General features: G+C 38.0%; 1 protein-coding gene across 2 annotated transcripts in view; it reads right to left on the bottom strand.

The window, feature by feature from the left end:
* The window catches only part of METTL27 (methyltransferase like 27), a 101,583-nt gene extending 74,194 nt beyond the window's left edge, over positions 1-27,389 (bottom strand). For both annotated transcript variants that reach the window (XM_053706337.1, XM_053706338.1), the window contains exon 1: positions 27,264-27,389. In XM_053706337.1, the coding sequence (XP_053562312.1) occupies positions 27,264-27,304 (41 nt within the window). In that variant the 5' untranslated portion in view covers positions 27,305-27,389. The remainder of the gene's footprint in view (positions 1-27,263) is intronic.
* Positions 27,390-27,758: the final 369 nt, after the last annotated feature.

The raw sequence follows: 27,758 nt of genomic DNA, 5'->3' as shown, positions 1-27,758 counted from the left end.
TCAAGTCTCTTATAACTCTGGAGAGTCAGTCGTCCTCCAGGACCCAAGGATGGTATTAAACTGACTGTGACGGGTACAAGGCCAGGGTCCCTTATGGGTGGGGGCCACTTGCCCAAGGACTAATCAGGTAAGTTAAACTTAGAGTTACATACATGCAGATATAATAAAACATTGCATAAGTAAAAATATAAATTTATCTGTCCAGAGCTTACAATAGGTGTGTCTCCTGGCCATCATGGGGAGCGGCAGACAATGCAGAGAGATCCAAATTTCCAGCACAGAATCAGCCAGGGCGAATATCATCTTCATTTGCTCCAGGCTCAGGAGGTACTGAGCCCATTGTCTGGTTCAGAGGTCGTATTTGTGTGCCCACAATCTGGTTAAAAGCGGGTAAATCGGCTAATGTTTAGAAGGTAGCCGTTACTCCATCTTTGGATGCAATGAGGCAGGTGGGGAATCCCCACCTATACTGTATTTTTTGGACTTGAAGTGTTGATGTAATATAGTGGAGATCTCTTCGTTTCTGAAGAGTTGTCGGGCACAAATCTGTAAATACCTGAATCTCAGATCCCTCATACGTGACATGGTGTTTGTTTCTAGCGTGTCTGAGAATCTCCTCTTTATCCCGATATGACAGGAGTTTAACAATAATGTCTCTTGGTAGGGCTCTTGATGTGGGCTTAGGCCTAAGGGCTCTGTGTGCACGCTCTATCTGGACATCTTCTGCCGTTGGGGAGTACTTTATGAATTTAAACAGCTCTTGAATGTAATGCGATATGTCAGGAGGGCTTACTGACTCAGGGATCCCCCGGAGCCGCAAATAATTTTGCCTACTCCTATTTTCAAGGTCCTCTATCTGCTCAGTCAGGTTATGTACAATTGTTTCTTGAGACTGAAGGCAGCTGGACTGATGTTGAAGGTCTGAGCGTAAGGATTCCTGTGTTTCCTTTACCTCCGCAACTCTGTGATCTATTGAGGCAATGTCTTGTTTAATTTAGCTGAACATGCGTTTCAAATTTAGCATTGCTTCCTTGATGTCATGCTTGGAGGATAGATGCTTTATATCATCTTTAGTGAGATAGTCGTGCTGTGGCGTTTCTATGCCATGTATCTGGGCTGTAACATTGTGCCCACATGGAATAGAATGATCATTAGCCATACCAGGGATTGTTTCAGGTGTAATTAAGTAGCTTTCCATATTAAAGGACTGGGAGCCCTTGTGTGGCTTGGTAATTCTCCTGCTGGACATGTCTGCCCCACAGTGCTTAGCAACAAACAGTAATCAGGCCTTAGACTTTCACAATACGTAAGCTGGATCTGTGCCTTATGTCTGAGAAATATATAATGTGGGCAGCTGCCTTCCTCCCTATTCCTTACAACCGAATATGCTTAATTCTGAATGGCTGTATCTGCAGGTTTTAGGATTTATCACTGCCTGGGCCACATATATAATAAAGCTCCGTACTGCCTCCACCCTGTCTGATAATAAGCTTATATCACTGATGAGGCCTAAGGGCTAACTTATGTGATCCCAGCTACTAGATGTTTATGCTATTGAGTTGTTTTATGACCCCTCAGTCTTACCGGCCCTTCTGTATGTACCTCCGGTGAGCCTGAGATCAGAGCGGGCTATAGCTGGGCCCAACGTATTGGGTGTAGTTAGCGTTCTGGTTCACAATCTCGGCCTCCTCTACTAAGACTGCTGAGTTCGGTGCCTGACTATTGCACTCGCTGACATCCGCTGCCTAGTCCCCGCTCTCGAGCAGATAGCCGATCCGATGTTCGTGCCGCGCAGTGTTTACTCCGCACGGCAGGGAGGAGGCAGGCCCAAACCACGCAGCAGGGATCTATTGTCAAGCGGGTTGTCATAAGCATCCATGCCGGCAAGGTTTGTGGTATGTCCAAGGATCCTGTGTGGTATTGGTACAATTAGGGTGTATAATAAAGAGCTTTGTTAAGCTGCAGGTTGCTTTGCTCTGTATATGAGAGGTCTGGAGTTTCAGAGCTTGCTCAATGTGTGGCCATTAGGTATCCTGACCAGGCTCCGCCCCCCCATATAGTGATATTCTTTATATAAGACATACTGATTGTTGGGACAGGGGTGAACCATACAGAGGGAGAGGAGCAAGGGAGCTGGGCTTTGTGCATGGTGCAAGCTGGTTACCTTGTTTCGTTTCTGGAACCAGAAGTGCAGAGAGTGTGTAGCAACTTGGAAACAGCAGCAGGAGGAAATCCACAGGGTAAGCAGATGACTGAAGCTGATAAGTTAGCGTAGTGGGATATCCAGGTAACTTGACAAGATCAGTTGTCAGGGTAGCAACATGAACCATACAACAAAGGGGGTTAACAGAAGAATAGTCCCTTTAAACAGTTTAAGATGTCAATAGCAGATAACAGGGCCAGGGGGAGAAGCAGGTAATCACATACGAAATATAAGCCAGGGTCAAACCAGGTAAGGCAAATCAAAAACAATTACATCAAGTACTTCTTAAGAAAAGAGAATAACCAAGCATAAGTTGGCAAGGTCACAGTCGTTTTGAAACATCCTGAGACCCCCTTGGGGCAAAACTTGCTGCAGGGTAATTTACAGTGTCAGAGTTACAGCTCTGTCCATAGTGCTATCAATAACAGTGAGAATAATATTAGCATCTACAGGAGGATGCCCTGCGCTAACCTTAGGGCATATTATGTCCTCAGTGCTACTAGCTCTAAAATCCTTTTCTCCATCCAGAGCCAATCAAAGGATAAAACACCAAGGCTCCAGCAGCACTAACCCTGTATAGCTTCTTAGTGCAGTTAACTGGGTGTACAGGCAAATATTTCAGGGGGAGGCCACTAAGGAGCACCACAAATTTGTCTTGCCCAGGGCCTGCAACTGTTAAGGGTGGCTCTGTCTAATGTACAATGGAACACACTGGATGTAAATTATTTTAAACTCTGTTTATGCTTTTAAAGAGGAAACATATGTAATTTTAAAACATTTCAAGATCAAGTTGTGCAGTTGAATATAATTACCAAGTAGTGCAGATTCCAAAATATTTGTAATAAATGTAAACAAATTACATTATATAGCAAACATAAATACATTCTAGTTGTAAACGGTTAGGTGGGTGCCATTAAAGGCTGCTCAGATAATACGAATTTAGTCCATTGAAGGGAACAGTTGGCTCTTGGACCAGAGAAGTCCTATACTGGCCAAGCACGCATACATTTGCTTTATAAACCACCATACACTTTCTTCACATCATTATGCATGTAAAAAACTATATAGCATACACCAGAATTCTGAAGGTCAGCCCCTTTAAATATCACATCCATTGCTAAACAAGTTACTTATCAGGAAGCTTCTATACCACAGGCTCGAAACAAAGAGGCAAAGGAGGACCTGAGAGTATCTTTCACTTAATCATCATCAGCACTGGAAGTTCAGGAAGTATATATTTCAGTATCCCTTTACAAGTGTAAGCCAAGGTCTTGGTTTACTGCAAAACATCAGTCTGGGTTGCAGATCCAGAAAAGATAAACCCATTACAATGGTTTCCTAAAGCCTCTGCATAATAAAGAACCACTGCACTGTAACGCCCCTTCCTACTTCTTTATTTCCCACACTAGGTGGTAAACATTGGCCATGGCCCTTGGGGATGTCATCACTATGCTTGTCCCAAAAAGGGCAGATTAGTTGCTTTCCTTTGATTTTCTAGGGCTGCATATCACCTTAAAGCCTGCTAAACTCCTGAAGCAGTGTTTTACTAAAATGTAGCCACGTTTGGGAACTTACAAAAAAAAAATCATACTTGTTCTCAGGAGTTAATAGCATTTATCAGTCAGCTCACATGGGATCCAGGTGAACTGCACCTATGCCACTTCTTGTCCTTTTGTGTAGATTCCAATGAGGCCAAATATCACAACTATTCGAGATGAATTTCAATATGGATATCCGCATACAGTATTATTTTGATAATGAGATAAGACCCTACACCACAATTAAAATCAATTTCCTACATTTCTTCCCTTACTGTGCCCCATTGACACAAGAAAACCCCATACAGAGGTCTCAAAGTGCCCCCCCCCTATGTTGGACCCTATAACTCCAATTAAGAACTTTCCAGAATTGAATTGACACAAACTCTTACTAAAAGCAGCAAATATAAACTCATTGGAGATTCATGTTTTGGGTTGGCGTCAAAAGGAAATAATTAACATATCCCCCCTCCAGAATAAATGCAACAATTTAAAATGTAGAAACGTAAACTATTTTAAATACACTCAGTTTATTGTATTAAATGTTTAGCCAAAATTTTTCAACATATTTTTATTTTACCTCTGAGTTTCTTAATTTGACATCCAGAACCAGAATTTTCAAGATGAAACAAATATGTAATATGAATATAAATAATATTACCAACTTCCTCCCATAAAATTCACTCTAATTTAGAACATTCTCATTTAAAATGGAATTAGAACACTTCTACTAAAATACATTGAATTCCTTCAGAGTGACTCTTGGTGGCTATAGCGCAAGTTTTGGCTAAGTAAACTATAGCTCATGTATACATTTGCCAAAAGGTGCGGTCTGTTCATCACAAAAAAACATCTCTTAAAATGTTTTTTTTTTCTTTCTTATAACAACCACTAAATTAACTTTCTGTAAGAAATATATATATATATATACACAAACACTGCAAAATAAATTAGCTGGCACTCACTCATGGACAGAAAGCAGCAGATTCTGAAAACATAAAATGCAGGATTTAGTTACAGCTGTTATCAACTTCTAGTTTTTGGGACCTAACACCGTCTACAATCTGCACCTGTGCTGGTGCTGCAGACAGTTGTGACCTCCACAGAAAATACATACAATGCAGGAAATATACTACACTCATAGACTGGGTGTACAACCCATGCCCTCATCAGCTCTACCAGGATAAATTGGGCACTTTCCACACCTGGGCAGCACTTCCGGACTATATTGGCATCACATCCACTAGTAATTCACCATCAATATAAACAAACACTACAAATACCTTTCTCTAATAGTGTTTGCACCCAGTCTGCACTATTTATTAATATGTTTAATGCTCAGGTTATATTTTACTAATTTTAAGAGTTCCATAATTTTTTCTTAATATAAAATTATTTTATTAGTATAAAAATCTCAAGGCTGTATTTTTTACCTAAACTGTCAGATTTCAGCCAAATTCATTCATCCTATCAAAAGTTATAAGCAAGTAATCTGCATTTAACATTTAAAGCTCATCTGGACCTAAAAGAAAAGATGTAAAATAACATGTCTTACTTGCCACCATATTAATGAGGATGGAAGATTTTGGAGCTTAGGCACTTGATTCTTTGGTCTGTTGTCAACATTTTCTTTCATGATTTGGATAGAACATACAATTTTAAACAACTTTCCAATTTACTTCTATTATCAGATTTGCTTCATTCTCTTGTTATCCTTTGCTGAATGAACAGCATTGCACTACTAGCAGCTAGCTGAACACATCTAGTTAGCCAATCCCAACAGACAAATGTGTGCATGCACCAATCAGCTCCCACTAGTGTAGGATATGTGTGTATTATTTTTCAACAAGGGATACCAAGAAAACAAAGCACATTTGAAAATGAAAGTGAATTTAAAGGTGTCTTAAAATGACACGCTCTATCTGAATCATGCTTGTTTAATTTTAACTTTTCTATTCCTTAAATTTACTGGGATCAGGAAAATAGTGCACAACCTGTCTTTCCCTTGTTATCAAAAAGTTGCTTTAATGTCCACTCACTAGCATTCAAAATGAGAAAGCCTTCTCTGTCATAGGGAACATCCTTCACCCTTATTGGTCACCACTACCACTACATCTGGTTGATCAGATGGCCTTCTGGGATATTGAGCTTTACATTTTCAAGCACAATGAGCTGTAACAATACCAATGCACATAATAAAGTGGTTAACTTTCTAAGTCCTCCTACATTAAAATATTGATTTAAATCTGATGATGAGCTGTCCTGTTACTAGCCAAGAAAAGACTGGGACAGCACAAACATTGATGCACATTCCCAATCTGCCCTTTGTTATGCTATACCCATGCTAGCTAATACAGTTTTCAAGGTAATAGCCCAAGTTATAATTCCTTTAAAACTTAAATTTTATTCCCTCTAATAAAACACCAAGCTGCTACTATGAATTACTATAGTATTTGTAATTCCTTTTCTTTTTTTCTTCTGAAATGTCGCTTTTAATATAATACTGCTGCTTTTTAGGTACAATTTACATATGGAACAGCACAACCCTGGGTCTATGGGAAAGGCACATCCTTTGGTGAAAATATCATCTCACTTTAAATATTTATCTTGATATATCCTTTTACTAGCTAGAAGAATGCTGTAACAGCACATGATACTACATTACGCCACATAGTTTACTAATGCCTGTTGTCATTCTAAGCTCCCAAGTCCTGATAGATGCAGTTTCTTTAGGGAGAAGCACAAAGCTATCTATATGTAAAAGAGCACTACCTTTAGTGACTAAATAATCCCACCGATCTATGGTAAGAAGTTAGGCAGTGTTGTTTTACACCCGATGCTGAAGTATCCTTTTAAAACAACTCCTATAGTAATTGGTCAGTGCTGTTTCATGCATGAAGCTGGGGTATCATTTTACTGTCCAGGAAAATGCTTTGACAGCACATGATACACCATTCTGTCATGCATACTAACTGTCTATTTTTATTCCATGCTTGCACAATTTCCTTAAGGGATAGTACAATGCTGTTTCCAGGGAAAATGTACCCCTTAGGTTACTATAGCATCTCACTAATCTATTAAGTGGGCAGTTTGGAAGTGTAGTTTTACACCTGACTCTGGGTATCATGTTACTGGCCCTTAAACTGCTTTGACATAACAACCTACTCTCGGCACTCCCTTGGAGTCCTTTGTCATATTTTACCCCAACCAGCTGAAAAATATGAACTGGCACTTTTCACTCTGCATACAGTCTGAGATAACAAAAAACTAATTTGTAACTGTGATGCAATTGTGCCAAAATTGCCACTGTGTTAATCTGAGTATATAACGTCCCTAGTGTGAGTTTGTGCCTCAGAAAGATACATTTGTTGCTATTTCATAATTTTATAATTTTGCTCCCACTAATTTTGTCAACTTTTGGTGACAAAATCTATCACTTTTTTGCATAAAGTGGATCATTTGTGTTGTTTCACACTTGATGTTGGGTTATCCTGTTACCAGCAAGGAAAATAAGGTCTGACAGCACATACTGTACATCATTATAAAAAATAATAATTATGCTACACACTCCCATTACAAGTGGCTAGTTATTGCTACCGCGAGCTTGAGGTTGCAATTAGCGCTTCGAAAATTAACCAGAGGTCAGACTTCTGGTTATTTCAAAAATAACTCCCAATTGCCCCCAAAATAAAGAATATTCTTTTAAAAAAACAAAAAACAAACAAACAGCATTTTATTTAAAATAGAAACCCTTCCTGCAAAAAGCAGTTATGAGGGGTTGGTGGGTGTGGGGTGTTAGAAAAAAAAATGGCACTGAAAAGTGCCTTTACCTTGCGGTATAGGAACTGTGTGTTTCATGTAACTATATTTGTATATGCTTATATACATATATATTTATACGTTAATATGTGCATATAAAACATATTAACACAAATATATAATTACATATTCATATATATTTACAATTTGCTGCTCATCACTGCTGGACTTACTCCCTGCACTAGGCTAGTTCTCATGCAGTGCTTGGAAAATGCTGCAGCAGGTGGTGAGTGGTGAATACACACATATGCCTCTGGTCATTGGCTCCGCCAAATGGGATTCAGCTAACTATATTGCTGCTCTAGAGCTGACTTTGCAAACACATGTACCTATATGGAAGCAATTAGAGCATTTTTAATTAATTTGATTTTGATGTCATACTTTTGATTTTTTAATTAAATTAAAAAATATTAAAATAAAATGAATATAGCATATATTTAATATCATTCAGTCAATTATTCATTAATAGCAAATTAGAATTAGCGTATATTAACCCCTTAATGACCATAGCACTTTTCCATTTTCTGTCCGTTTGGGACCAAGGCTACTTTTAAATTTTTGCGGTGTTTGTGTTTAGCTGTAATTTTCCTCTTACTCATTTACTGTACCCACACATATTATATACCGTTTTTCTCGCCATTAAATGGACTTTCTAAGATACCATTATTTTCATCATATCTTATAATTTACTATAAAAAAATTTATAAAATATGAGGAAAAAATTGAAAAAAACCCCACTTTTTCTAACTTTGGACCCCCAAAATCTGTTACATATCTACAACCACCAAAAAACATCTATGCTAAATAGTTTCTAAATATTGTCCTGAGTTTAGATATACCCAATGTTTACATGTTCTTTTGCTTTTTTTGCAAGTTATAGGGCAATAAATACAAGTAGCACTTTGTTATTTCCAAACCATTTTTTTTTCAAAATTAGCGCTAGTTACATTAGAACACTGATATCCTTTCAGGAATCTCTGAATATCCATTGACATGTATATATTTTTTTTAGTAGACAACCCAAAGTATTGATCTAGGCCCATTTTGGTATATTTCATGCCACCATTTCACCGCCAAATGCGATTAAATACAAAAAATCGTTCACTTTTTCACAATTTTTTTCACAAACTTTAGGTTTCTCACTGAAATTATTTACAAACAGCTTGTGCAATTATGGCACAAATGGTTGTAAATTCTTCTCTGGGATCCCCTTTGTTCAGAAATAGCAGGACATATATGGCTTTGGCGTTGCTTTTTGGTAATTAGAATGCACTAAATGCCACTGCGCACCACACGTGTATTATGCCCAGCAGTGAAGGGGTTAATTAGGGAGCATGTAGGGAGCTTTTTGGGGTAATTTTTAGCTTTAGTGTAGTGTAGTAGACAACCCCAAGTATTGATTTAGGCCCATTTTGGTATATTTCATGCCACCATTTCACCGCCAAATGCGATCAAATTAAAAAAAACGTTAAATTTTTCACAATTTTAGGTTTCTCACTGAAATCATTTACAAACAGCTTGTGCAATTATGGCACAAATGGTTGTAAATGCTTCTCTGGGATCCCCTTTGTTCAGAAATAGCAGACATATATGGCTTTGGCGTTGCTTTTTGGTATTTTGAAGGCCGCTAAATGCCGGCTGCGCATCACACGTGTATTATGGCTAGCAGTGAAGGGGTTAATTAGGTAGCTTGTAGGGAGCTTGCAGGGTTAATATTAGATTTAGTGTAGAGCTCAGCCTCCCACCGATACATCAGACCCCCTGATCCCTCCCAAACAGCTCTCTTCCCTCCCCCCACCCCACAATTGTCCCCGCCATCTTAAGTACTGGCAGAAAGTCTGCCAGTACTAAAATAAAAGCTATATTTGTTTTATTGGTGTTTTTTTTTAAAGCATACTTATATATGCTGCTGTGTACTATCCCCCCTTAGCCCCAACCTCACTGATCCCCCCCAAACAGCTTCCTAACCCTCCCACTCTAACTTAATGGGCGCCATCTTGGGTACTGGCAGCTGTCTGCCAGTACCCAGTTTAGAAGAAAAAGGTTTTTATTTTACATTTTTTTAACTTTTCTGTAGTTGTAGCTTCCCCCCACACAAAAACCAACCCCCCACCCCCTCCACGATCTCTTTTTGTGCTTTTTTTGTGTGTGCTTATGGCACTTTTAACTTTATACTTTTTATTAATTTTCCGTAGTGTAGCGGTTCCCACCCGCTCCCCCCCGTGCACGCCCCCGCCCGCCACCCTCCGTGCACGCGCGCGCGTCCGTGCGCGCCCCCCTCAACGTCACACGGCACAACCGATGGCCGCCCACCCCGCCTCCCAAGTCGGCTCCCCACCCACCAACGATACCGGCCATCGATGTCCGGTGCAGAGAGGGCCACAGAGTGGCTCTCTCTGCATTGGATGGCCATGTAAGGTTATTGCAGGATCCTCCATATCGAGGCATCACTGCAATAACCGGGAAAGCAGCTGGAAGCGAGCAGGATCGCTTCCAGCTGCTTTCCACACCGAGGACGTGCAGGGTACGTCCTCAGGCGATAACTGCCTTTTTTTTTTTGAGGACGTACCCTGCACGTCCTCGGTCATTAAGGGGTTAAATAACAACTAATAGCAGGTGAGAACAAGAATATAATAACGAATAGCAAGTTAGAATGAGATATATTCACTAATAAAGTAGTTAGAACAAAATATATCAATTGGCAAGTAAAAATAATAATATTACCAACCAATTGAAGTATTGCTAAGTAAATTGCATTTAACTAATTTGTCAGACAAACAAATGACCAAATAAACTAATTTCAAACAAAAACGAAAAGCTTAAAAAATTGTAAGAAATTATTTGCACAAAACTAAGGTTTATTCTATGATTATCTCTAATACATGAACTTAAAGGGACATGGCCCAAAATGTTTCTTTCATTATTCATATAGACCAGGGCCGGTGCTCCCACTAGGCAAACTAGGCAGCCACCCCTAGGGATCACTGCTGACTAGGGCGCAGCGGCTCCAACCGGGTTCCCCAGACTCCGCTAGTGTTCTATCAGAAGAGTGAACACCTCAGACTAGCGAACCCCTAGTCACCAGGTCTCCCTGTACTGAACAGTGCGCAATAACACAAGCGCCATATTGACCCCTCAGAGTATCCGGTGGGAGGAAGCAGGGGCCTCCGACATCTGTGATGCGGGCCTGGCTGCCTGGGAGGAAGTGAAAAGGGGTGACATAGTGACCTTCCAACAAACCCATCACTTCCTCCTCAGCGTTCTCAATGTATGTGCCGTCGACATGAAGATGGTAAGAGGACGAGCGGAGGCAAGCCAGGCCACTTACCAGCATGACTGACTAGTTATCGTAACAAACACACTATTTTTCTGTAATTTGATCGCCCCCTCCTCACAATGCAGCCACCTAACACTCGTCCGGCATATCCTCCAGGCAGCTGCCATACATATCAAGTTATAGGCTGGGTTGTACAGGGGACTGATAGGTTGGGGAGCAAGGAAGTGTGACAAGGACATCATATTCTGGCAGTTGTGGGAGGAGAGTGACAAGGATTAACAGGCTGGAGGTGCAGTGGAAGAGGGAAAACCCATCTCGATACAGCTAATTAGTAAGATATGCTGTAGGGGCTTTCTGACTGTGTCAGACTATAGACCACCGTAAGAGAAGCAATTGATGCCGAGGTCTACCTTCCCACATACACATAAAATACACAGCATTTTTATGATTTCACACATAGCAGGTTAACATTGGTTTGCACTTTATTTGCCTAAAGATTTTTTTTCTATGTTTCAGATATAAAGTTTTGCAGACTTTCAACTTCCCATAAAAAAATGCTTCCTAATTGTATATTCTATTATATACATGAAAATGTATAAAAACTCATAGAGGGAGATTTACAGAAGAAAACTTTTATCTGGTCTTGGAAAGCCACAAAATGACTTTTTTTTTATTGAGCTGATTTTGCACTGGCATGTTCCCAAGTTATAAGTAAAAGGATAAACGTTTCTAATATTCATAAAGATATGTAAATACCCTTTTGCAAACTCTTTTACAACATAAAACCAGCTACTTCTCAGATTTTTTTATATTAAATCTATCGATTCTATCTAATCTATCTGTAATCATTGTTATTATTATGATAATATGCACTAGAGCTTCCCTTTAATTCATTTGTTCTATGGTCACTAAAAGCCAAGGAGTGAAGAACTGTGTTTTGTGAGTTACCCGTCAGTTACTTACCTTGCATTAGGCTGGCCAGCAGGTCATGTTATTACACTTAGGTGTATTGTAGTAACCAGTAGCAAATGTATGTAATAATTTTATTTATTTTTTTTTGGTAGGGAGGGAGGGGCGCAAGTAGCTGGTCTTGCCTAGGGTGCAAAACAGTCTAGCACCGGCCCTGCTCCAGACATGTGCACGCTACGTAAATAGGTAACTCTTCAACAAAGAATACCATGAGAAAAAATAATTGAAAATAGAAGTAAAGTGGAAACTTTTTAAAAATTGTATGCTCTGTCTGAATCACAAAATAAACATTCTGTGTTTCATGTCCCTTTAAAACCTTACTGCCACCAGCACACCACAAAGAAGATAGTGTGACAAATGTATACACTAAAAAGGCAATAAACAGCCATTGTCATTATTTCTGTGTGACAAATTAATGCGGTAGTAACATACAGGGCCGCCATCAGGGGGTGACAGGGGTGACTCCTGTCAGGGGCCCAATGGGCTAGGGGGGCCCCATGAGGCAAGAACTAAAAAAAAATAAAAAAAATCTTTAAATCTTGGCAGTCACCAGTGGGTACTACAGCAGAGTGCTAATTGATCATGGGAAATGTTATTGCAAGGAGTAAAGTATTAGCATTTGAGAGGATTTCTGAGTGTGCACTAAACCACTATGCACAGTGTGAGACAGACTTGGCACTTTGTAGAGTGTGTGTCTGAGTCAGACGGCTGATCACTTTCATTTGCAGAGGAGGTAGGACTTACTTTGCAAATGTTTTTTATTTCTTTGTACAATTTAAGATTGTAACTTCAGTGTGGTAGTAGTTATAGGGTGGGGCCAGGGGTCCATAAAAACACATTTTTTTTAGCAGCAGTGTATTTTTGATTATTTGACAATGCTGTAGAAATTCTATATTTAACACCATGCAGAAATGTTTCCTCCTCAATACACAAATGATATATATTACATTCCAGTTTACTGCCCCTTTATGCAAGGACTTTCCAGATACAAGGAGGCATTTTATCTAAGATTTTTACATCTGCATAACATGTTATACTCTCAGACTAAGATTGCTCAGTGTTGGAAATAAGACAGGTTTACTTAAAACTGTTCAGTTTACTCTACAGCTGACTTAATTTTGAAATGCATACCAACAAGCTTAAATCCTGCATTTAACCAGATCTAATGGTATGAGTACCACAGCTTGTGGTTCCACCAAGACCATATAGAGTACAGCATTTTCAAAATCCACAAGTACAGCTGACAGATGGGAACATTTGTACACTATATTTGAAGTGGTGCTCTTGGTTGGGGAAAATATCAAACAAACATGTCAACCTTTTAAAAGTACTTTTCTTCATCTAGCCATCTACCCAGATCATTAATGTACAATTTAGAATTCACAGAATTATTTGTGTTTGCACATTTACAAACATGATTCTTTAAAAAGTGATCTCTTAATTTCTGCATTTTTTTTATCATACATGTCACACACTGTTGATTTAGGGGATGCAAGGTGCATAAATGTTTCCTCCTGTGAGTGTTTCTGTGGGTGTCTGTGTTTATGTCTTTGTGCTTTGGTTTGTGTCTCTATGAGTGTGTATGTATTTTTTTTCTGTTGGTATTCTTTGTGCGGGTAGGTGTGTATGTCTTTGTGCATTTTCTGTGGATGTCTGTGAGGGTGTGTGCATATGTCTGAGCTTTTTCTATGGGTGTCTCTGTGAGGGTGGGCGTGTGTTTGTCTTTGTATATTTTCTCTGGATGCCTCTGTGAGGGTGGGTGTGTATGTCTGTTTTCTGTGGATGTCTCTGTGACTGTGTATTTGTGTATGTATGTCTGTGTTTTCTGTGGATGTCTCTGTGAGGGTGTGTATTTTCGGTGGGTGTCTCTGTGAGGGTGTGTCTTTGTGTGTTTTCTGTGGATGTCTCAGTGAGGGTGTCTATGTATGTCTTTCTGTGTTTTCTGTGGGTGTATCTGTGTGTGTGTGTGTATGTCTTTGTGTGTTTTCTGAGGCTGTCTCTGTTGGTGTTTCCTTGGGTGTATGTGCAAGTTTGAGTTTGTGTGTGTGTGTGTCCATTGTCTGTTCCTTTTTAGGACATTTTGACCTTACTACTTATTATTCACATCTTTCTACAGACTTTGAGACTAATGAGACCTTTCCGGAAGTCACCAATCTACCATTTAACCTTTAAATTATTGTTTAGGCATTTTAGGGCCCTTCCTTTAAGCCACTGCATGCTGTTGTCATCATTTAGTTGGCATCTTCCTTTACAAAAAGATAATCAGAACTCCATATTTTATTTTCTAAATCTCCTTTTTTTTACAAAACTGTAGTTTACCTCATTACTTGTCAGGTCAATGTAAACAAGTGCTAAGTGTCTGTGTCTGAGTTTCTTTGCGTGTTTGCTAGAGTGTCTATATGTGAATACTTATGTGTGAGTGTGTGTGTGTGTGTGTTGCAGTGTATGTTACTACCTTTACAACATTTGCAAGTTTAAATAGACACTTAAGAATAAAGTGCATATACGTTTTAGTCACTTGGTCAAAAATTGCACATCTCAAAGGAGGGGGGGGGGGGGCCCTGATCAATGGTTAAGTCAGGGGCCCCAAAATTTCTAGTGGTGGCCCTGGTAACATAAGTGTAAATGGCAAAGAGATGTCAAATTAAAATGACAAACTGGTAATCAAACAACACTTTGGCTAAAGCCGGTTTGCATTTTTACTTAAAGGGACAGTCAAGTCCAAAAAAAACTTTCATGTTTCAAATAGGGTGTGTAATTTTAAAGAACTTTCCAATTTACTTTTATCACCAATTTTGCTTTGTTCTCTTGGCATTCTTAGTTGAAAGCTAAACCTAGGAGGTTCATATGCTAATTTCTGAGACCTTGAAGGCCGCCTCTAATCGAAATGCATTTTGATAGTTTTTCACCACTAGAGGGCATTAGTTCACGCGTTTCATATAGATAACATTGAGCTTATGCACATGAATTTACCATGGAGACAGCTCTGATTGACTAAAATGCAAGTCTGTCAAAAGAACTGAAATAAGGGGGCAGTCTGCTGAGGCTTAGATACAAGGTAATTACAGAGATAAAACGTGTATAATTATAACTGTCAGAAGAGAGAGAGAGGGCGCCTCATAGTGTAAGATATACTTGAAAAGTGCCGTTGTTTAACAAACATAAAAAGGCTTACCGGATGGTATTGCACCGTACTCTGACCGGTGCCAGCAAGCGGACTAACACTCTACAGTGTCAGCTATAATCCAATATTGGCTGCTTCGTGCATGTGGACTTGATGTTTCGATGTACCTTGATTAGCACCCAAAGAGGGGATAAAACCATATGACAACTTCCGAAATGGTTATGATTAAAAGTGCTTTATTCTTGTCACTGCAACGCGTTTCTCAACCATAACAAACTGGTCGTTTCCTCATGCAATACAAATTTAAAAAAAGCGTCATAATTAGCATCTTTAAATACATGTGTAAGTATCAAAACAGAAGTTGTCACAATTAAAAAGAACCAATAGTAACATTAATTGTATCTCTACGTGAGAGAACTGTTAGAGTGAACTTTGTCTTGGATGTTTCTCATTCGATATTTGTGAGTAATTTAACCCTATATGTGTTGAATAAAATATAAACAAGCAAGGAAATGTCAAATACAGCGGAAATGTCAAATACAGCTATTTTCTCTAATGATTTTAACGCTTTGTTTGCATGGAATGCTCTCTACCGCACGGCGAGTGTATGCATGCATATGTCTTAGAACAAAAACAAAGAGTGACTGTTCTGGGTGTATAATGAATTCAATAATTTCTTAGTCATATTAGACCTCATGAGAGACTCTTGTTTTCGTGGTAATAAAGTGGCTAGAATAACAGATTACGGGTTGGCTGATATATGTTGGGAATTTTTTTTTTTTTTATAAAACTAACTAACGGCTAGATTACGAGTTGTGTGTTAGGGTTAAAAAGCAGCGTTGAGAGGTCCCAACGCTGCTTTTTAACGCCTGCTGGTATTACGAGTCTTGAAATGACAGGCTCACCGTTCACTTTTTTTGGCCAGACTCGGAAATACCGCAAATCCACTTACGTAAATTGCATATCGTATATTTTCAATGGGACTTGCATAGCGCCGGTATTACGAGTCTGACAAAAAGTGAGCGGTACACCCTCTCCTGTCAAGACTGATACCGCATTTAAAAGTCAGTAGTTAAGAGCTTTACACTACAACACCGTAGCATAAAACTCTTAACTAAAGTGTTAAAAAGTACACTAACACCCATAAACCTATTAACCCCTAAACCAAGGCCCCCCCACATCGCAAACACTAAAATAAATATTTTAACACCTAATCTGCTGAACCGGACATCGCCGCCACTATAATAAACATATTAACCCCTAAACCGCCGCCCTCCCACATCGCAAACACTAGTTAAATATTATTAACCCATGATCTGCCTGCCCTAACATCGCCGACACCTACCTACCTATATTTATTAACCCCTAATCTGCCGCCCCCAACGTTGCCGCCACTATATTAAATGTATTAACCCCTAAAACTAAGTCTAACCCTAAACCTAACCCCCCCTAACTGAAATATAATTTTAATAAATCTAAATAAAATTACTATTATTAACTAAATTATTCATATTTAAAACTAAATACTTACCAGTAAAATAAACCCTAAGATAGCTACAATATAACTAATTGTTACATTGTATCTATCTTAGGGTTTATTTTTATTTTACAGGCAACTTTGTATTTATTTTAACTAGGTACAATAGTTATTAAATAGTTACTAATTATTTAATAACTACCTAGTTAAAATAAAGACAAATTTACCTGTAAAATAAAACCTAACCTATGTTACAATTACACCTAACACTACACTATCATTAAATTAATTACCTAAACTAAATACAATTAATTACAATTTAAATACATTATCTAAAGTACGGAAAAAACAAACACTAAATTAGAATTTTAAACTAATTACACCTACTCTAATCCCCCTAACAAAATAAAAAAGCCCCCCAAAATAAAAAAAGCCCTACCCTACACTAAATTACAAATAGCCCTTAAAAGGGCCTTTTGTGGGGCATTGCCCCAAAGTAATCAGCTATTTTACCTGTAAAAAAAAAAAAAAGTACAAATACCCCCCCAACATTAAAACCCACCACCCACACAACCAACCCTACTCTAAAACCCACCCAATCCCCCCTTAAAAAAACCTAACACTTACCCCTTGAAGATCACCCTACCTTGAAAGGTCTTTACCCAACCGGGCCGAAGTCCTCCACGAAGCCGGCAGAAGTGGTCCTCCAGATGGGCAGAAGTGGTCCTCCAGAAGGGCAGAAGTCTTCATCCAGGCAACATCTTCTATCTTCATCCATCTGGCGCGGAGCGGCTCCATCTTCAAGACATCTGACGCGGAGCATCCTCTTCAAACGACGACCGACTGAAGAATGAAGGTTCCTTTAAATGACGTCATCCAAGATGGCTTCCCTTCAATTCCGATTGGCTGATAGAATTTTATCAGCCAATCGGAATTAAGGTAGAAAAAATCCTATTGGCTGATGCATACAGCCAATAGGATTGAAGTTCAATCCTATTGGCTGATCCAATCAGCCAATAGGATTGAGCTGGCATTCTATTGGCTGATTGCATCAGCCAATATAATTTTTTCTACCTTAATTCCGATTGGCTGATAAAATTCTATCAGCCAATCAAAATTTAAGGGGCGCCATCTTGGATGACGTCATTTAAAGGAATCTTCATTCTTCAGTCGGCCGTCGTTTGAAGAGGATGCTCCGCGTCGGATGTCTTGAAGATGGAGCCACTCCACGCCGGATGGATGAAGATAGAAGATGCCGCCTGGATGAAGACTTCTGCCCATCTGGAGGACATCGGCCAGGTTGGGTGAAGACTTCTCAAGGTAGGGTGATCTTCAAGGGGTTAGTGTTAGGTTTTTTCAAGGGGAAAGTTCAAGCTGCAGCAGCACTGATTAAAAAGTGCAGCTTGAACTTTCTACTTATTTTTGGTTTTTTTGGTATGGACCCTTGCAGCCTGCACGGATAAATAACCTCAAAAACAGAGTGCTGAACAGTAACCTGCTGTTGGAAGGTTTTTTTAAGGGTGGATTGAGTGGGTTTTAGAGTCGGGTTGGTTGTGTGGGTGGTGGGTTTTAATGCTGGGGGGGTATTTGTACTTCTTTTTTTTTTACAGGTAAAAGAGCTGATTACTTTGGAGCAATGCACCGCAAAAGGCCCTTTTAAGGGCTATTTGTAATTTAGTGTAGGGTAGGGCTTTTTTATTTTGGGGGCTTTTTATTTAGGATTAGGTAGGTGTAATTAGTTTAAAATTCTTGAAATTATTTTATTATTTTCTGTAATTTAGTGGGTTTTTTTTCGTACTTTAGATAATTTATTTAAATTGTAATTAATTGTATTTAGTTTAGGTAATTAATTTAAAAATAGTGTAGTGTTAGGTGTAATTGTAACATAGGTTAAGTTTTATTTTACAGGTAAATTTGTCTTTATTTTAACTAGGTAGTTATTAAATAGTTAATAACTATTTAATAACTATTGTACCTAGTTAAAATAAATACAAAGTTGCCTGTAAAATAAAAATAAACCCTAAGATAGATACAATGTAACTATTAGTTATATTGTAGCTATCTTAGGGTTTATTTTACAGGTAAGTATTTAGTTTTAAATAGGAATAATTTAGTTAATGATAGTAATTTTATTTAGATTTATTAAAATTATATTTCAGTTAGGGGTTAGGTTTAGGGTTAGACTTAGGTTTAGGGGTTAATACATATAATATAGTGGCGGCGACGTTGTGGGTGGCAGATTAGGGGTTAATAAATGTAGTTAGGTTGTGGCAACATTGGGGGCGGCAGATTAGGGGTTAATTAATATAATGTAGGGTTCGGCGATGTTGGGGGCAGCAAATCAGGGGTTCATAAGTATAATGTAGGTGGCAGCTGTGTCCGGAGCAGCAGATTAGGGGTTAATAATATAATGTAGGTGTCGGCGATGTCGGGTTGTCAGATTAGGGGTTAATAAGTGTAAGATTAGGGCTGTTTAGACTCGGGGTTCATGTTAGGGTGTTAGGTGTAGACATAAAATGTATTTCCCCAAAGGAATCATAGGAATCAATGGGGCTGCTTTAGAAGCTGAACGCTGCTTTTTTGCAGGTGTTAGTTTTTTTTTTCTGCCGGCTCTCCCCCATTGATTCCTATGGGGAAATCGTGCGCGAGCATGTTTTACCTGCTCACCGCTACCGTAAGCAGCGCTGGTATTGAGTTGAGATGTGGAGCTAAATTTTGCTCTTCGATCACTTTTTTGCGGTTAACGCCGGGTTTGTAAAAACCCATAATACCAGCGCTGTCTGTAAGTTAGCGGTGAGCTTAAACTGCTCATTAGCACCACACCCCTGTTAACGCAAAACTCGTAATCTAGGTGTAATTATCTTATTGCTCTATTTTAAGAACATTAATTAGGTGGCTGAAAACCAAACATGACTTTCTTCAAACATACCCTTTTGATTGTCTGTATTACTAAGAATAAAGTTTAAGTCGAAAGACAATGTGAGATGTGCTCTTAATATGCACCTAAAAATATATTTGAACTGTGGTGGCGGTGTGAGAGTTAGTGAAGTGCTCTAGTGCATTGGAATGTGTTTGAATGCGCAAAAGTGTGAGTGCTGCAGTGAAGATGGGTTGTGTACGGGTGTAAAATTACTATCGTGGTGATCCAATTGTGTTTGTGTGCTCGTGGGACCTAAGGTTGTGTGTTCATGTGATCGCTGGATTGCTGATAAATGGAATATTAATGTGTTTTTTTTTTAAATGGCAGATTATTATAGATAAATGTATGTGAATAACTCTGTCTTTTTTTTTTTTTTTTTAACTTTATTTATTATTGGAATCCCATACATACATGGCAGAAAGACATAAGTCAACTCAACTTTATGACAGTGTTTTGATAAAGTCCAACAGGAAAGTACAAAAAGCAATACAGTGTTAGGATCCTACGTTTGGTTACATAATCACGACCCGTATAACTTCACCATGCAGAGGCTATGGGTTCACATTTATCTTATATGTAGTATAACAACATAATGCATAAAACAAAAACAAACAGAAATACAAACAAACAAAAAGGTAACACAGACGCATAACACAAACACATAATAACTTACCTGGAGCCCTCCGGTTTAGTTCACCCCCCATGGACATGCGACAAGAGCAAGAAAGGGAGAAGGAGGTGTCAGTGAAAAGTGACATCATGAAAGAAGGCTTCAGGGTAGGCAAGTTTGTGCACAACCAGTGCAGTATTTATAGTTAATTCTGGGGGGCAGGGAAAGACCCAGTTACCTTTAAGGTTTTCATTTAAGATAAAGAGGCTGTTTCCTAAATGGGTTATATGACTTTTTCCCTGACTGCCTCCGGTAGATGCAGAAGATAGGTCCCCCATTTAAGTATGAAACGTTTTATTCGTTTTTCCGGATCCCCTTTCACATCTGCCTGTCCGATTAGCATTTGCGTGTGTATGTTTCTAAGAAGCTTTTGGAGAGAGGGGGCTTTATCACTAGCCCCAACCTGACAAATCACTTGTTTTGCCAAAACTATGACTGTGGATTCTAAGTTGTCAAAAGAGGGTGGGTTGTCATTAAAGATTAGGAAAATAATACGTTGAGCTGAGAGTACTATCTGAGTCTGTTACTTTCGTGAACCAGTATGAGATCTTGAGCCAAAAGCTCTTTAACTTGGGGCAATCCCATAGCAAATGCAGCCAGTCTGGTGAAGCAAAGCTGCATTTGGGGCAAGTATCTCTAGCTCCAGGAACTCATCTAGAACGTAGGTGCGGGGTTATGTAGGCCTGATGTATACATTTTAAGTGTGACTCCCTTAACTTAGCAGAAATGGTGACTGTCTGTATTTTTCTCAGACTTGCGTGAATGAGCTCTTCATTTACTAATAAGTCATTAAAACCATCCCATTTTGATATAAGTCTGCGCATAGCAGAGTCCTCAAAATGTTTGAGGATGAAATTGTATGTGTGTGTGATTTTATATGAACCCTGCTTTGCTAGCGCACATAGATTATCAACATGGGTAGGCTCTTTGGGGAGACGCCCCTCTGTTTTTAATTTAGTGATATAATGTCTGCACTGAAAATATGCAAAGCCATGGGAGTTTGGAAGACCAAACAAATCCCTTAAATCCTGAAAAGGGATAATTTCCAAAGTCAAGGGGTTGATAAGCCGTTTAATCATAGTAAGTTTTTGACCGCGCCACTCCTGAAATGCCTTTGTAGTGTAATAACTCTGTCTTTTAGTGTATTACTAAATAACAGAATAAATAAATACATGTGAATGTATAAATCTTGTGATTTGTCTGTACTGTCTTTGTTTAAGTGAAAGATAATGTGAAATATATTTGTTAGTTGAATGCCGCTAGGTCTAAATTGGTATTTAAACCAGATGGATACAGGGTTTTCAGTTTGAAAATCCAATATGTTTCACGTTATCTTAGTTTATTTAACCTGTTATAGTCAGATGACTTTGGTACAAAATCTATGGGGTGATATTTGAAAATATGAGGGTTACCATGGTGTTTGTGTGAACAGCCATACAAACATAACACTTAATCACATATGCTGTCTACATCATATCAAACCACTCAAGCACAACAGCATAGTAGATCACACTATCCTCCCCAGAATGAACATTCATGGGGACCTTATAATTATACAAGATCATGCTTACAGGACAAAAGTCCAATTTCATACGATCATAAAAACTACAACACTCAATCACACAAAACTAGATCACCCAATCACAATCCTCAAACACATAATAAATGGATATATAACCAAGACAATACACAGCACTCCAGCACACATTATGAACAATATGAACACCAGAATAGATTTAGCCCTCTCATATCAACAAGAGACCTGTAGAGTCCAAGTACTAGTGATACTGCACCGCCCCCTTTTTTAGGGATAGGCCAAACTGCAAGGACAGATGTACTTCCAATGCAACCTATAAAAAGACCACATATACAAGAAAATGAGGCGCCAGAGGCAGATCCATTGCAGCCAAGAAATAGAAACTATCCAGACTTGATCAGGGCATATTCAATCTTTCATTCTATCCACTATCCAATGAAGAAAAAAGGATATTAAAAATGGGATTGTCTTTTTGTCCACCCAATCCCCCAAGATCTTTGATTTATTTGTAGATGTAAACAACTTTACTCGAAAGCGGACTTTACAAAAATATTTTGCCAACAAAAAACTGAAAGCCAGCAATTATAACATCACAGAATCCCAGTTGATATTGACAGACACCATGCCAGCAAACATTATGGAGATATTGACAGACTCCATGTGTTACATCCAACGTTGAGAATCTCACAACTCATCTTTTCGATGATTATATACACACTTCTGTGAAAAACAAATCCAATTTCAATCCCACAAATACAGATAATAAACATATAGAATTATATCAAAATATGGTTTCTGAGGATCTTGAGAAAATGTTTAAATCCGCAACTCGGAAAAAAAGATATCTCATTTCACAGACATATAAAAGCACTACACAGTTTACAAAACAATCCAAACATCATCATTCGGGACGCGGACAAGGGAGGGGGGGGGATCATTGTACAAAACTTTGAGGACTACATCAGAGAAGCAGACAGAATTTTAGGGGACGAAAAATTACTATAGGATCTTGCTCAAGGATCCGACTTCGTTATATTTACAAACATATCACACACTGGTTGACAAAGGAGCTTCCCTGGGTATCCTTAACAAGAATAAAAAAGATTTTTTTTAAATATCCAATCCCCGCATAGCTCACTATTACCATTTATCCAAAATACACAAGGACCGATCTAATCCCTCCGGACGACCAATCATTGCAGGAATTGGCAATTTAACTTGTTACTTATCATATTACATCGATCAGTTTTTACAGAAATTTGTTATCTCATTGCCCTCATATATTAGGGACAGCACTCATCTCCTACAATTTATTAATGATATTCCACTTTTGGACAGAAACACACTATGGATTACATGTGATGTCAGTTCTTTGTATGCCAATATAACACATGATTTAGGAGTTTCAGTAGTATCTCATTTCTTGGAACAAGACCCATATTTACCTAATGCACAAAGAACATTCATTCTGGAAAACATTTTTACATTTTGCAACACAATTACTTTATATACCAAGACCATTTTTTATTTACAAACCAAAAGGTACGGCCATGGGGACCAGGTTTGCCCCTAGTTTTGCGAATCTCTTCATGGGTTTTTTCGAAGAGAGATATGCAGACTTTGGGGCTAACCTGGTCTTCTATGGCCGATACATTGATGATCTCATTTTTATCCAGGATGGAGACAGACCCTCAGCAGATCGGTTCATTACACACCTCAATCAGAATAATATGGGTATCACATTCACTGCTAATATACAAACACATACCATAGAATACCTGGACCTCGTGCTAAGTTGGGGCCCGAATAACACAATAATATCCAAAACCTTTTTTAAAGATGTAGACAGTAATAGTTTTCTAGAATACAATAGTAACCACCATAGAAGTTGGATTCACAATGTCCCATATAGCCAGTTTAGACGGATAAGGAGGAATTGTACAGAACCTAACACCTTTTTAGAACAGAGACAAATTTTATACAGTAGATTCATAGAATAAGGATATCCCCCTGGCCTATTAGATCAAGCTCTTGTTAGAATGAAAAATTTAGATAGAAACCAAATACTACAGAGTAAAAAGGGACTGAGTCCCGCGTTGGAGTCAGCAAATAATCAGGAGAACATTATGTTCATTACCCAATATAACAATAACTTTTACAAAATGCAACACATTTTAAATAAACATTGGTACATTATACAAAGAGATCCCATACTCAAAAGCATTGTTAAGGACAAGCCCAGAATAGTATATAGGAGAGCACCCACTCTGAGGAATAAACTAGCTCCCAGTAAAATAGTCAAACATGTCAAATTAAAAAATAAAGAAAGAAACAAAACTAATAAAGGCATTTTTGGTCTTCAGGGGGTTTATAAATGCGGGAAAACAGGATGCAATTCTTGCAAATTCATTAAACTCCCTGGCACTAAAATTTTCAATCAACAAGCACTGGGGAATCATTTCCAATGAAGGTTTCTTCAGTATGACTCCCTTTTTGTGGTATATTTAATTAGAATGCTTTTGTGGCCTACAGTATGTAGGTCGCACTTCTAGGACAGTCAGAATCTGATGGGGTGAACACTATCGTAACTGCAAGATTGCAATAAAACTAAAATTAAGCACAGCATCCCCAAACACTGTTTACACAAACACCATGGTAACCCTCATATTTTCAAATGTCACCCCATAGATTTTGTACCAAAGTCATCTGACTATAACAGGTTAAATAAACTAAGACAACGTGAAACATATTGGATTTTCAAACTGAAAACTCTGTATCCATCTGGTTTAAATGCCAATTTAGACCTAACGGCATTCAACTAACAAATATATTTCACATTATCTTTCACTTAAACAAAGACATTATAGACAAATCACAAGATTTATACATTCACATGTATTTATTTATTCTGTTATTTAGTAATACACTAAAAGACAGAGTTATTCACATACATTTATCTATAATAATCTGCCATTTAAAAAAACAAAACATTAATATTCCATTTATCAGCAATCCAGCGATCACATGAACACACAAGCACACAAACACAATTAGATCACCACGATAGTAATTTTACACCCGTACACAACCCATCTTCACTGCAGCACTTACTTACACTTTTGCACATTCAAACACATTCCAATGCACTAGAGCACTTCACTAACTCTCACACCGCCACCACAGTTCAAATATATTTTTAGGTGCATATTAAGAGCACATCACACATTTTCTTTCGACTAAAACTTTATTCTTAGTAATACAGACAATCAAAAGGGTATGTTTGAAGAAAGTCATTTTTGGTTTTCAGCTACCTAATTAATGCTCTTAAAATAGAGCAATAAGATAATTAGTTAGTTTTATAAAAAAAAAAAAAAATCATATATCAGTCAACCCGTAATCTGTTATTCTAGCCACTTTATTACCACGAAAACAGGAGTCTCTCATGAGGTCTAATATGACTAAGAAATGATTGAATTTATTATACACCCAGAACAGTCACTCTTTGTTTTTGTTCTAAGACATATGCATGCATACACTCGCCGTGCGGTAGAGAGCATTCCATGCAAACAAAGCGTTAAAATCATTAGAGATAATAGCTGTATTTGACATTTCCTTGCTTGTTTATATTTTATTCAACACATATAGGGTTAAATTACTCTCACAAATATCGAATGAGAAACATCCAAGACAAAGTTCACTCAAACAGTTCTCTCACGTAGAGATACAATTAATGTTACTATTGGTTCTTTTTAATTGTGACAACTTCTGTTTTGATACTTACACATGTATTTAAAGATGCTATTTATGATGCTTTTTATTAATTTGTATTGCCTGAGGAAATGACCAGTTTGTTATGGTTGAGAAACGCGTTGCAGTTGTCATATGGTTTTATCCCCTCAGTTGTCATATGGTTTTATCCCCTCTTTGGGTGCTAATCAAGGTACACCGAAGCATCAAGTCTACATCCACAAAGCGGCCAATATTGGATTATAGCTGACACCGATACAGAGAAATCCAGGACGCAGCTGACCAACAAGTTGGATCCGTGTGCTAACCACTGTAGAGTGTTTGTCCGCTTGCTGGCACTGGTTAGAGTACGGTGCAATACCATTCGGTAAGCCTTTTTATGTTTGTAAAACAACAGCACTTTTCAACAATATCTTACACTATGAGGCGCCCTCTCTCTCTCTTCTGATTGTTTAGATCGTCCCTCACACTGGGATCAAGAGGAGTGGTCTACAGCTTAGATCACTTTAAGTTTGATTTTGCACGAACTGGTCATTCATTTACGTTTGATTTTGCACGAACTGGTCATTCATTTACGTTTCAGGAAAAACGTTGTATGGTAAAATCATAAAACATTGTCATTGGACATTGAGCATATATTATTACTTTTTCTTTTACACATTAGCGCGCTCCTACAAGTTCCCCTTCTGGGAACTCTATTATAATTATAATTGTGTTAATTATGTAAAACTGGGGAATTGGTAATTAAGGGATTATCTATCTTTTAAAACAACAAAAATTCTGGTGTTGACTGTCCCTTTAAACAAAAAAAAAACACCTTAAAAAGGGACATTAAACCCCAAATGTTTCTTTCGTGATTAAGACAGAGCATACAATTTTACATAACTTAATTATTTACTTCTATTATCAAATTATTATTTTTTTAAAGCAGAGACATAAGCTCAGGAGCGTGCACGTGTCTGGGGCACTAAATGGCAACAGTTTTTCAAAAATGTTATCCATTTGCAAGAGCACTAGACGGCAGCAATATTTCCTACCATGTAGTGCTCCAGACAGCTACCTAGGTATCTCTTCAACAAAGAATACAATAAGAACAAAGCAAATTTAATAATATAAGTAAATTGGAAACTTTAAAAAAAATAAATTGTATGATCTGTCTAATGACACAAGAACATTTTTGAGTTTCCTATCCCTTTAAAGAAAAATGCCACACCATTTTCATGCTTGAAACTGTGCCTTTAATGTTACACAAAAGCAACATGAAACGGAGTTGTTTTGGCAAACAGATGCTTGCTTTGTTATCCAATAGACAAAACATGAGCTTTTTTATGTACTTTTGGCTAAGGCTGATCTTTCAAGGCTGTTATGTACAGTATTGATTTAGATAATAAAAAACAGGCAAGAAATATGTGTCTTGGAGTATAAATATAACCCAAAGCCAGAAAACACACATAAGCTGTGCCTTTTTCATATGTCATAAAAGTAAAGAACAAGTGAAAACTATGTGGGCTGGAAAACTCTTTCGGAAAAGATACAAACCTAGCTCATAACAGACAGTTATGCCAATGATTAGGTTAAACTCTCTGGCATTTTAAAGCTCCAAAGTACCAATATTAAGCCAATGAGGGCTGTTTATGAGATTTAGTCTCTAAAAATGTTAATCCAATTTCATTACATTAATTTATCAAAAAATCTGCACCAAGACTGTAGCATAATATTATTCCTATAGTATAAAAAGCTTATGTTTGAATTGTACAAATATTTAACCTGCCTACAGATGACTGATTACTGATAATGTTTGATAGACCCAAACATTCTTTTTAAAGGCATATTAAAGAAACTAAAATAAACACAACCATGGCAATCAGGCTGTAATAACAGACATGAATAATAATAAAAAAACACAGGTGTTGCTTTGGAATGCTCCACAGCACCACAAATCAATCAATGATTAAAAAGACCCACATGTATCCTTACTTTACCTGCTTCTACCATTAGTGTTCCCTCGGGCAGCAGTGTACATGTGTGACGCTCCCACAATGCACTGCACCAGGAAGCACTAGCTCTGTCTTCTTGCATAACCAAGCCCACACTGTGTGCAGCTTTACAGATTCTTCACAGGCAAACAGCTGTGCACATTACAGATCTTTATTAAACTCTGTATTTAGCAACATGACTAGTAAAGCAAATGACAAAACGAATGATCACATTGTTAACCATTTTGTATTCAATAATGTATGCAGTTGTGGTATAAATTTGTTACATTGCTAAGTATATTATAATATCTGTGCATCTTTGGAGTCAGATCTTAACCATTGAATATAAAATATATGTGAAGCCTAGTCTTTATCATACCCCTTCCATCAAATTTTAATGGATAGGAATTTGGAAAGTCAAAAATAAACTTGCATGATTCAGAAAGAGCATGTAATTTTTATACACTTTTAACTTACACTTCTATTTTCAAATGTGCTTTG

This window comes from Bombina bombina, chromosome 3 (genome assembly GCF_027579735.1).
Source record: "Bombina bombina isolate aBomBom1 chromosome 3, aBomBom1.pri, whole genome shotgun sequence".
In the NCBI taxonomy this organism is placed as follows: Eukaryota; Metazoa; Chordata; class Amphibia; order Anura; family Bombinatoridae; genus Bombina; species Bombina bombina.
This window is presented reverse-complemented; position numbering and strand designations above follow the sequence as displayed.